Source organism: Octodon degus, unplaced genomic scaffold (assembly GCF_000260255.1).
Source record: "Octodon degus isolate 3935 unplaced genomic scaffold, OctDeg1.0 scaffold00042, whole genome shotgun sequence".
NCBI classification, from domain to species: Eukaryota; Metazoa; Chordata; class Mammalia; order Rodentia; family Octodontidae; genus Octodon; species Octodon degus.
The window spans coordinates 2379618-2391915 of NW_004524618.1; the positions used below are offsets into that span (position 1 = coordinate 2379618).

General features: G+C 44.1%; 1 protein-coding gene across 1 annotated transcript in view; it reads right to left on the reverse strand.

The window, feature by feature from the left end:
- The window catches only part of Arl3 (ADP ribosylation factor like GTPase 3), a 46464-nt gene that overhangs the window by 27388 nt on the left and 6778 nt on the right, over positions 1 to 12298 (reverse strand). Inside the window, exons 2-3 of the mRNA XM_004631488.3 lie at positions 7957 to 8100; positions 1482 to 1598 (exon numbers count right to left, since the gene is read on the reverse strand). Of these exons, the coding sequence (XP_004631545.1) occupies positions 1482 to 1598; positions 7957 to 8100 (261 nt within the window). The remainder of the gene's footprint in view (positions 1 to 1481; positions 1599 to 7956; positions 8101 to 12298) is intronic.

The following is a 12298-nucleotide window of genomic DNA, read 5'->3' on the forward strand; positions in this document are numbered from 1 at the left end:
AGAGAGAGAGAGAGAGAGAGAGAGAGAGAGAGAGAGAGACAGAGAGAGAGAGAGACAGAGAGAGAGAGACAGACAGAAAGTCAGACAGACAGACACAGAGACAGAGACACTGAGAGAGAGAGAGAGAGAGATCCCCTCTGAGGGTATGGCCCAATAACTTTAAATCTCCCATCAGACCTTACAGACTCATACTCCCTGCAGCACCAAGCTGAACACCAAACCCTTAACCCTTGGGATGTTCCTGAGCTAAACCACAGCTGGAGATTTGAAAAAGGAAAAAGCAAAAAGCAAAAGCAAAAGCAAAAGCAATGGAAAATGAGGAGAAAAGTAAAGATGGAGCGGTACCCTGGAAGGCAAAGAGAGATGATGCTTCAAGGACACATTGACGAGACCACTCTGCTAACTGTGCCAGAGCTGGCAGGCCAAGGTGGGGCACCTGGAAGGCAGCCCTGGAGTGACCAGGAGGGAGACTGAGAGAGAGCAGAAAGCTCATGTCTCACTGTACAGGGAGCCTGGGGAACGGGACAGCATCCAGAGGGGGGTGTTCAAACAAGAAAAGAGTTATCTTTGACTTTATTTGTTGCTTGTTTTTCTTTTTTTTTGCGGAACCGGGGATTGAACTCAGGCCCTTGCACTTGCCAGGGAAGCACTTATTCCACTGAGCCATCTCCCTGGCCCCTGTGTTTTGCTTTGTAAATGAGAGAACACGAGGCTAAAGACAGGAGGGATCCAAGAGGGACTCACAGTAAAGGCCCTCTTGGCAGGAGGACACAGATGTGCCTGTGTCCTGCTGTTTATCATCCTTGATCATAACTGAGGGAAAAACAATCTTTCTGCAAGAGGTTAGTGAAAGTAATATGCACTCTTCTTTCCTCACCTAAGTTTGTGAGAGCCCTCGGTTTAGCTCAGTGAATGCCCAGGGCACAGGCAGCCTTCCTGCTGCTGGACAGAGTCCTAGGAAACCTCTTCCTCTCTGCATCAAACTCTGCAGCCTAACACTCCTCACACTGCGCCAGCTCAGGCTTCCAGGGCTATGCAGGAGGAGGCTGGCCTCTCAGCTTTAATGCAGTGCTAGGTGCAAAGGGACAAGTGGCAAGTGTTTCCTCTTCTGGGAGCACAGTCAGACGTGGGCCATTCTTCATCCTCCCAGGCCTCTCGTGGTGTCCTGTCCCTCAGGAACACTCCTGACACGACCACTCATTGGGGTGACAGTGTTAACACATGACCTCCTGACTTCCACACTGCTATTCAAATCACAATGGGAAGAAGCACTTTATTTTGCCAAAGTGGATGTGGGTCAATAATAGAAATAAGTGACAGAAAAACGCTTTATGGAAAGATTTTTCTCTTCCACAGCCTGAAGCCTTCTGCTACCCTTCAACTCACGGCAATTAATGTTGTGGTAATGGAATTACTGAAAAGTTCCTAACACATGGGGAAAAAAAAGGAGCGTGAATTTGCACATCAGAAAGCATACTTACAAGAATATCAGTATTTTCAAAATAATTCCTCCAGTATGGCCTGATTTTCCTTTGTCCACCAATGTCCCATACATTCAGCTTAAAACCCTGTGATTGTACACTTTTGATGTTAAAACCCTGAAAGACAAAAAGGAAAAAATACCAAATTTTATTAATTCTGGTAAATGTAACAGGTGTGTGTGTGTTGGGCGTTAAACTCAGGCTCTTGCGCACGCTAAGCACATGCTCTACTGCTGAGCCACATCCCAGCCTCTACTAGCTACATTTAAAATTAATTTTGACGTATTAGTTTGCCAGACATAGCAGCTCCTTGTGGTGCTGGCGATGCAACCCAGGGCCTTACACACACCAGGCCCATCCCCTGCCACTCAGTTAAACCCCCGCCTCGGGAGAGTGCTAGTGGTGAAAATGGCTTGCTGTGAGGGAGAAAAACGTGTCCACACAGACTTATTTCACTCAGGCTGTGGTCAGCACTGGTAATGTCAGGGCTAACGTGATGCTTTTCTATAATGAAAAAATATATATACAAGGCTGGAGATGTAGCTCAGGGGTAGAGTACTCGCCTAGCATTCATGAGGCACCAAAAGAAAGAAAAATACAGAATAGTAAATTTAACAGGCTACTACATGAAACGAACAAAACTCAAATCTAAATCTAAAGACAACAAAAAAGAACAAATGCTAAGTACTGATTGTAACTTTTAATTTTTGTTATTTAATGGTTGCTTTACAGCTTTAGTATATATTCTCAAATGCTTCTTTTTCCCCCCTGGGGAAGAGGAGACATGGACTTGCTATGTAGTTGTGGCTGGCCTTGAGGTCACCAGGTAGCCCAAGCTGGCCTCAAACTTGCAGCAAGTCTTACCTTCTGAGGTTGGGGTTGGGCTGCTGTCTCTCTTCAAACTTAGCATTTGGAGCCAGCAGTGGTGGTTCCCACCTGTAATCCCAACACTCAGAAGGCTGAGGCAGGAGGACTGTCCCCAGGTCAGGATCAGCCTGGGCTACATAGTGACATCAATGTCAGTCAAAACTACATAGTGAGACCCTGTCCAAAACATTTCTCCCAAAATAATAATAAAAATAGCAAAAATAAAACATACAAGAGCAAAAAAAAAAAAAAAAAAAAAAAGAGCTACAAGTTTGAAGGACTAGACTCTGGAATAAGTGTTTGCCTTGCAAGTGCAAGGTCCTGACTTCAATCCCTAGTACCACCAAAAAAAGGGACTAGACTCTTGACAAGTATAGCTCAAAATCATACCCCCCTGTGGATTAATCAGGAAAAGGGGGAGGCTGGGTTGGAGCCCAGCAGGTGGGGTGGGGCCTGGGGAACAGCTCAATGGAGTGGGGAAGTGCAGTTCTTAGTATGGGCAGGAAACAGTGCATCTCTGATATACTATCTAAGGGCTGGGGAGATGGCTCAGTGGAACAAGCACTTCCCGGTATACTATCTAAGAGCAGCAGCTCCAGGATAGCCAGCTGGGACTCAGGCTGAAGGGAAAAACAAGGCCTTTGGGGCTCAGAGAGGAGTTACTTCTGAATAGGAGTTCAAAAGAAGACAACAGCAAAAACCAAACCCTTATTGCAAGAAAGAAAAATGGAAACCAGGATGTAAAAGTCCAATCAGTTCTCTGCCATAGAAGAGAACTTCTTCTATGGCAGAGAAGAGACGTCTCCTCTGGGAGGAAGAGGCAGGAGGACCACAAGTTTGGGCCCAACCTGGGCAGCTTAGTGAGATCCTGCCTAAGAATAAGAAAATAGAGCTGGGAGCGCAGCTCACTGTGAAGGCCCTGGGTGGGTCAATCCCCAGTTATGCCCCCACCCACCCAAGAGACAATCCCTCCAGGAGCAGAGGGTGCTGCTGAGGCTTCCTCATCAGCACAGAGGCTGCTGCAGCGCCACAGACATGGGACACCCACCTTCCCCTGAGGACGGCTGCCAGGGGATACTGGGAACCACGCCAACTACCACTCTTCTAAGGCACCAACAACCCAACAAATGAGAACTCCACAGGGAAATAGCTTGAGCTCATTACAAAAAGCACCTTCACTGTGATTTGCTGAGAGAATGACTTCTGTGAGTCTACATTCTACATTCAATAATATTAAGTATTAAACTCAGTAATATCTGGAATGAAGTAGGGAACAGATTTCAGCATCCTGGAACTTGACCATATATATCAACAGCCTTAAGTTTCTACGAGTCGAGGGGCCAGGGAGATAGCTCAGTTGAATAAGTGCTTGCCTGGCAAGTGCAAGGGCCCAAGTTCAACCCCTGGTTCCACAAAAAAAAAAAAAAAAAAAAAAAAGTTTCTATGAGTCATTAGACCAAGAAAGATGGCAAGTTATTGTAAGGAAATACTGTAACGAGTGGACACAAACATTTTCATGTGTTACGCACACAGAATAACACAGAAAGATGCTCATGATTCATTAAGTGGAACCATAGTGCATGCATAGGCAAGCTTATACACACATGCAAACATAAGAAAAGAAACCCACAAACTGTCCCCCAAAGCTGTGAGTACTGGTGCAAGACTGTAATCTCGGCATTCTTGGAGGCTGAGGCAGGAGGAAGATGTTTGATTCCAGCCTGGGCAACTTAGCTATTTATCAAGATCCTAATTTGGAAACAACAACAACAACAACAACAACTAGGGATGCAGCTCAGTGTGAACTCCCTGGTTCAATCCGCAGTGCCAAAAAACAATAAAAAACTGAACCAGCTTGAATGGATACATTTCCAAATGTTAGCAGTAGTTCTATCTGGGCATGATTATTGACTTCTAGGTTCTCCATTTTATTTTACTTACACTTTCTAAATGTACGAGGATGAGCATCTATTACTTTTCCTATCCCCCCAAAAAAAGTACAAAAAAAAATTTTTTTTTCTTAGAAAATAAAACAAAAGCCAGGCATGGTGGCTCACATCTGTAATCCCAGCACTTGGGAGGCAGAGGCAGAGGCAGAGGATTGCTGTGAGTTTAAGGTTAGCCATACATAACGAGACCCTGTCTCAAAATAAGAGACAGAGAAAGCAAGCAAGCAAGCAAGGTATGCCACATCTAACAAAGCCTGAGGTTACAATTAGAACTCTATGTTTCTAAGTTTGAGTTTATTTGTTTGGAAATAATTGTGGAAATTTAGTGATACTGACAAGTAGTCTACTGCTGATATTAAAAAGAAAATAAAGAGCTGGCCAGATGGCTCAGTGGACTAAAGCACCTGCTTAGGCGGAGCACAGGATCCCTGGTGTGCTGTGCCGGCCCTGCCCCTGGACATGCTGAGATGGTGACTGAGACTGGGCGTGGTGGCGCACCTGCAATCCCAGTGCTTGGGAGGCTGAAACAGGACAATCACTACAAGTCGGATCTATATATCGAGATCCTGTAGACCCTGCACTAAATACATTAAAAAAAGAAAAGATGAAAAAACTGAAAAAGGTCAGCTCTTCTCTTCTTGCCAGCAACCCTGACACACTCATATATGTCTTCAGCCCTTCTAGACTGGACTGCTGCATTTAGCTGCCTTTCGGCTGCACTTCACATTTGTTAGGAAACTGTCCAGTCACTCCTTTGGTAGCAGTGAGATGAGCTTTCTGTAAAGAGCTGTCAATCACCAAGCCTTGCAGGCCATGAAGTGCACAAACCAGCCCAGCCACCCAGACATCAAGCTCTTATTGCGCCATGAGAGAAAATGCAAAAACAACACTGCTTTTGCGAAACCTTCTAATGCTCAAGCACTTTAAAGTGACTAATCCCAGCAGGCCGTTCCTGTTGGCTTTGCCATAAATCAAGCTTTCTCAGGTTTCTTACAGGGAATGAAGCCTAAAAAAGCCCACTAAAGCTAGGTATGGTGGTGCACCCCTATAATTCTGGAAGCAGAAGCAGAACAATCTTTGCCTATAATCTCAGTCCTTAGGAGGCTGAGGCAGGAGGACTACAGGAGTTCAAGATCAACCTGGACTACACTGTAAATTCTAGGGCATCCTGTCTGCAGGGTGAGACCCTGTCCCAAAAAAGTAGGCAAAGAAAAAAAAAGTAGGGAAAGAGCTGGGGATATAGCTCAGTGGCACAGCGCCTGTCTGGGAAATGCCAGATCCTGAGTTGATTCCTAGTTTAAATAACAAAAACAAAAACACAGGGAAAAAAACCCTCAAAAATCAAAGTTTACAATCCCAGTTGCTCAGGAGGCAGAGACAAAGAAGACTGAAAATTTGAGGCCAGTTTGGACAATTCAGTAAGACCCTGCCTCCAATTTTAATTAATTAAATTTTCACTACTGGGGATTGAACCCAGGATCTTTGCACTGAGCTACCTCCTTAGCCCTATTTTGCTTTTACATTCTGTGACAGGGTTTCACTAAATTGCTAAATTGCATAAATTAGGCTCCAACTTCTGGTCTTCCTGTCTCAGTCACCCAGAGTGCTGGCATTACAGACATGTATATATCAAGCTCGGCCTCATAGTGAAGTTTAAGAAAAGACTGGTGCTGTAACTCAGCAGCAGAGTCCTTCTCTACACGTTCAAATTTCTGACTTCAATCCCTAGTACTGTTTAAAAAACAAAATAAAGCCTACAAAGGGCTTCCCCTCAGCACCCAGTTTTGTGGCAGTCCGCTGCCTTGTCCTTTGCATTTTGCCTGGCTGGCCTCAGGAAGGAAAAGAGGGATGAAGCTGGACTTTATTTTATTTTGAGGCTGGATTTTAAAAATTACAGAACTGTTTTATTTTATTAGTCTTTTTGAGACAGCACTCACTATGCAGTTCAGGCTGGCCTTGAGCTCACTTTGTAACCCAGACTGGTCTCAAACTCACAATGGTCCTCCTGCCTCAGCCTCCCTAGTGCTGGGGTTAAAGGCATTGCCACCATGCCTGGCCCACAACTTTTTTTGTTTCATTTTGTTTTTTTTTTTTCTGCAGTTCTGGGGATTGAACCTGGGGCTGTGTGCTTGCCAAGCAGGTATTTATATTTATGCTGCTGAGCTATCTCCCCGTCCACACCCCCAGAACTTTTTAATTTTTAATATCATACATATTTATCCATATTAAATCTGAAAAACACACAGTAAAGTACCAACAGTCGTTGTCTCTAGGAAATGTTTTAGTATTTTCTTTTATACACTGTCTGTAACTTCATAATCCAAGAAGATAAAGGAGCTTTTTGGTGATGGTGCCAGGGGTGAAACTCAGGGGCCTGAAAAGGATTTTTATTTATTTATTTTTTTACTTTTAAAACAAATATATAGGTCTGAGAGTGTAGCTCAAGATAGAATGCTTGCCTAGGATGTGAGACTCGCACTTTAATCCTCAGTCCTGGAAGGAAAAAAAAAAAGAAAAGCAGCTAATCTAAGCCAGGTTGTGGCTTCCGCCACAGCAACCAGTGAAGAACAGTAGTCATGGTCCTCTACTATCCCATGGCCGTGGGCCTCAACAAGGGCCAGAAGACTGTGAGTAAACAGAGGCACAGCCGCGGTAGCAGATGCCTCACCAAACACACCAAGCTCGTGTGGGACATGATCCAGGAGGTATGTGGCTTAAGTGGTGTGCCATGGAGCTGCTGGAGGTCTCCAAGGACAAATGCGCCCTCAAGTTCATCAAGAAAAGGGTGGGGACACACATCTGCACCAAGAGGAAGTGTGAGGAGCTGAGCAGTGTGCTGGCCGCCATGAGGAAGGCAGCTGCCAAAAGGACTGAGCCCCTCTGGACTAGAGCTTTGCAGAAAGTTAAACAAGAAAGCCAGGTTGCAGTGGCTCACACGCATGATCCCAGCACTCAGGAGGCTCAGACGGGAGGACTAACTCGGATTCAAGACCAGCCTAAGGTACATAGTGAGTTCAAGGGCAGTTTGTACTACATAGTGAGACCCTGTCTGAAACAAACCAAACCAAAACAAAGCTAATCTGTAACTGATCTAAGGCCATGACACACACACACGATCATTTATTTTATATATATATATTTTAACTGTTGAGATAGGGTCTTGCCACGTAGGTAAGTCCGGTCTTGAATTCACTACGTAGCCCCTCCAATTTTTAGCAATCCTCCTGCTTCCGCTGCCCGAGTGCTGGGATTACAGGTGTGTGCCACTACTCCCAGCTAACCCCCGTTTATATATTTGAATATGCTAGATGATACAGAACACAAAATGTACCTTTTAAATGCATGTGAAAATGTGTTCACTGACATTGGTGCCCTGAGAACACTACACTGTGTGCATCTGCTTTTCTCCTAGAAAACTGATCAATGTCCCTTGTGGACACAAAACTCCCCGGGCCCCCTCACTGCTCCCAAAACCTGTCTCTATGAATGTGGCTATTCAAAAAATGTTCTGTTATCCACTCTGCTACTTTTACTGAGCAGTCTCTTCTCAGAAACAATTCCTAGAGGTGGATGCCCCCTTTCCAGCTGTCGTTACCACACACACATACACCCCCCTCCCCCCATGCGCCGTGCCACACTCTGGAGCCAGCGGTGCTCACCTGCGTAGGCGTGATGTGGCTGATGTCTTCTGAGGCAAGCTGCTTCAGCAGAGTGGTTTTGCCAGCATTATCCAAGCCAAGGAGAAGGATTCTCACCTCCTGGTCCGGCGCACTCTTCAATTTGCGCAAAATGGAGAGTAAGCCCTTGACCAACCGTAAGAAGATAGATTACTTCCAGGCACATTGACTTTGTCATTACTGCATGTCAGGATGATGTCTTGAAAAAAGTTCTAGGTATTGAGAGCTTTCTACCTTTAACACCATGTATGCCACTTCTTTTGTTCAAGTTTTAGCAGAAGTGCTGTCGTACATTCAGCAAGTTAATGACAACATGGCTTTCGGCTGGGCCGGGTACACACACTTGTAGTCCCAGGACTCAGGAGGCTAAAAGCCAGGTGGATTGCTGTGAGTTCGAGACCAGCCTGAGCTATGCAGTAAGATCTTGTCTCAAAAAACCAAACCAAACCCTGGCTTTAAAGAAAGAAGATTTTGAGTCTTTTCAGGCAAACGAATGTACCTTGAGACCATAACATTAAGCAACATAATGTTTTCATAACCAGACACAGGCTTATATAGTACATGGTTTTTCTCATATGAAACACCCAAAATATAAATAAAGAGCAAAATAAAAGATATATAATAGAAAGTAGGGCTACAGATCATATGGGAAGGGGGTCAAGAGATGGAGGGCAGGACCAGTCAGATAGTTCAGACTAAACTGCCTGCTTAGGCAGAGCACAGGGACCAGGGTTCTATCCCCAGTTTGCCATGACAGCCCACCCACCGGGGCATGCTGGGACAGCGACTGAGACTGGGCATGGTGGCATGTGCCTGTAATCCCAGCTCTCAGGAGGCTGAACATAGGATTACTATGAGTTAAAGATCCTGTACTAAATACATTAAAAAAAAAAAAAAAAGCAAAGCAAAGAAAAAAAGAAATGGAGGGCAGCTGGGCATTGTGGTGCCACCTGTAATCCCAGCACTTGGATTGATGTGAGCTTGAGACCAGTCTGGGCTACAAAGTGAGCTCAAGGCCAGCCTGAGCTGTACAGAGAGACCCTGTCTCAAAAAGACCAAAAAAAAAAAAAAAAAAAAAAAGAGGTTAAGGGTGGGTATGAGAATGGGAAGGAAAAAAAAAGCAAGGTACACCATGTATAGTTACAAACTTTCTATGATGGATGTAGCCATTTTGTATATCTAACTATATCAATATACTTAATTAAAAAAAAAATCTAACAACTAGATAGGGTTAGGGATATAGCTCAGTGGCACAAGGGCCTGCCTGGAAAGCACAAAATTCTGAGTTCAAGTCTTGGTACCAAACAACCCCCCCCAATCACCCTAGATAATAGTTGTAGGATTAAGTAGAATTATCTGGGCTGGATAATTCTACTGAGATGGCTCAGTAGAATAAATGCTTCCTTGGCAAACACAAGGGCCTGAGTTCAATCCCTGGTTCCACCAAAAAAAAAAAAAAAAAAAAAAAAATCCACCCAAGTTAACACAAGATTTTTAAGGTGCTATGCAAAAAATCAACAAATATAATCATTACATAAAATCATTACTAGGCTGAGACTTTATTTCAAGCCAGGCGTGGTGGCACATGCCTATAATCCCAGTTTGGACTACACAGTGACTTCAGAGGCAGCTTGAACCGTACAGTGTGTCCCTTTCTCTGTCTCAAAAAATAAAGACAAAGATTTTATTTCATCCAGGCATAGTGACACACACCTGTGATCGCAGCACTCAGGAGATTGAGGCAGGAAGATCCTTGCAAGTTCAATGCCAGCCTGGGCTGCACAGTGAGTTTAAAGCCTCCTGAGCTACACAATGACATCCTGTGTCAAAAAACTTAAAAAGAAAAAAGGACTTCAATTTAGTTTCCAGCTCTCACACATGCTAGGCAAGTGTTCTTTACCACAAGGGCTAAATCCTCAGCTCCCAAATTTTATTAGATAGTTTTGTTCTGTCCTGCAGTTGACAATCTGGGTCTACTTTTCAGGCACAGCTATAAGAATCAAGAATCTTAGCATTTAAAAGGTATATAACTTAATCTCCGTGCCAGAACATAAATTGCTTCAATCTGAGTCTTAGTGTTACATAAAATGGCTGCATTTGTTACCTGCATTGCAGCAGGCCATAATTCGCACCAGCTCGTTCTCAATGACTGACTAATACTTCTGTGAAGGAATTCTTGACAAGCAGGCTTTGGGGAATTTTTCTTTTTCTGGCTCAGGCTTCCTTAAGGGCGGGTCTGTAAGGCATGTGGAGCTGGGGATCAAACCTAGGTATCTTGTGCCTGACTTCATTTGCATAAGCAGGCACTTAAACAATTGAGCTAACGGGCAGGCCCTCCCAGTAATCAGGCTTTGGATCACGATATGCAAATACGCGTCGTGAAGAGGCCCTTTCTGCCTCAGGTGCTGCTGACTACTGCTGGTGTGAGCTTGGCACTGACTTGAAAAGCACCAATGAACTTCTCTAGGGCTCAATGTTTTCCCAAAATGAAGCAAAAGGTTTAGTCTAATTCAGAAAGACAAATTTTATTGAAAAAGATTTGGGGGAGAGAGTTGGGCATGGTTACCCATACCTATAATCCTCCCAGCACTCTGGAGGCTGAGGCAGGATGATCACTACACATTCAAGGCCAGCCTGGAACATGGCCTCTAACTCAAGACAATTCTCCTGCCTTCATTTTCCTGAGTGCCAGGACTATAGGTATGCACCACTACACCAGGCTCTTATAAAATACTTTCAAAGTTTAAAATTAATGATTTTGGTTTTTAATCATGTGTCTTTTTCTCTCTCTCTCTTTTTTTTTTTTTTTACAGAACCGGGGATTGAACTCAGGTCTTTGTGCTTGCCAGGGAAGCGTTCACTCTAGTGAGCCATCTCCCCGGCCCCTTGTGTCTTTCTCTTTTAAAAATTACTAACTTAAGTGGGGTGTAGCAATGCAGGCCTATACTCAGCATTCAGGAGGCTGAGGCAGGAAGATCCTGTACGTTTGAGGCCAGCTTGGGTTACACAGTGAGGTCAAGACCAGTCCTGGGCTACATAGAGCATGACCAGGTCTCAAAACAAAACAACCACTAAATTAGAGCCAGATGTGGTAGAGCATGCCTGCGATACCAGTACTCTGGGATGCTGAGGCAGGAGCATTTCCAAGTTCCAACTCAGCTTGAGCAATTCAGCAATTTAGTAAGAACCTGTCTCAAAAAAAATCAAATCAGGGGTGGGCATGTAGCTCAGCGTGAAGGCCCTGAGTTCAATCCCCAGTACAAAAACGAACAGAACACCACTAAATAAAAATACTGTGGTCCACAAGCTGAATTTCTTTTTCTTTTTCTTTTTTTTTTTTTTTTTGGGTGGTTCAGCATGCCTTAAGGGTGGGTCTGGTAAGGCACAGGGAGCTGGGGATCAAACTTCGGTCCCCTGTGACTGGGTTTGTCCCAGCAGGTAACCTGAGTTTTTATACATTCATTATATTTTATTTATTTATTTATTTATTTATTTTGCAGTACCAAGGATTGAACTCAGGCTCTTGCACTTGCCAGGGAAGCACTTATTCTACTGAGCCATCTCCCCAGCCCTACATTCATTATATTTTAAATTGAATAATTATGAGAACAATTTCTATTCATTTTAAAAGAAAAAGAAGCAAAGCACAGATGAGAAAAAAATCATTCCAACTACATACAAAGTTTATTAACTGAATGGTATAGCGTGGAACAGAACCCTTCATTACTAGTGCGCAATCTCCTTATTAGGAAACAATGGCAGATACTTCACATTTAAGTGAGATTACACAGAAATGGAAAGGCCAGCTAACATGCGCGCCCAGCAAAATGGCAAAGGGCATCTCCAGCAAGGCCTAGTGGGGACAAGTACAGCACGAGACAGCTTCGGACTCACACAGCCACTGGAATGGGGATCACAGGATTATCAGGGTGTGCTAAACAGGAAGGAGGATATTTTTAGAGGTCAGGGTTCTGCTGGTATAAGTAAGCTGATTTAAGAGGCTGGATGACAGGCCAGATTGAGTCTATTCTACATTACTGTGTGTACTATGTATGCCATGCTTTCAGCAGCAAAAGAAGGGAAGCAATCACTAGAAGTTTAAATTTATGGTGTAGGGCTGGTGAGATGGCTCAGTGGTCTAAAGCACCTACTTGGAACAAACTTCACAAAGCGCAGGGACCATGGTTTGATCCCCCAGCACCACATGCCAGCCAGCCCTGCCCCCTGGTGGGCTGAACTGGCCACACACACACACACACAAATAAATAAATAAATGTTTAAAAAATAAATAAATAAATAAATAAATAAATAAATTTATGGTGTA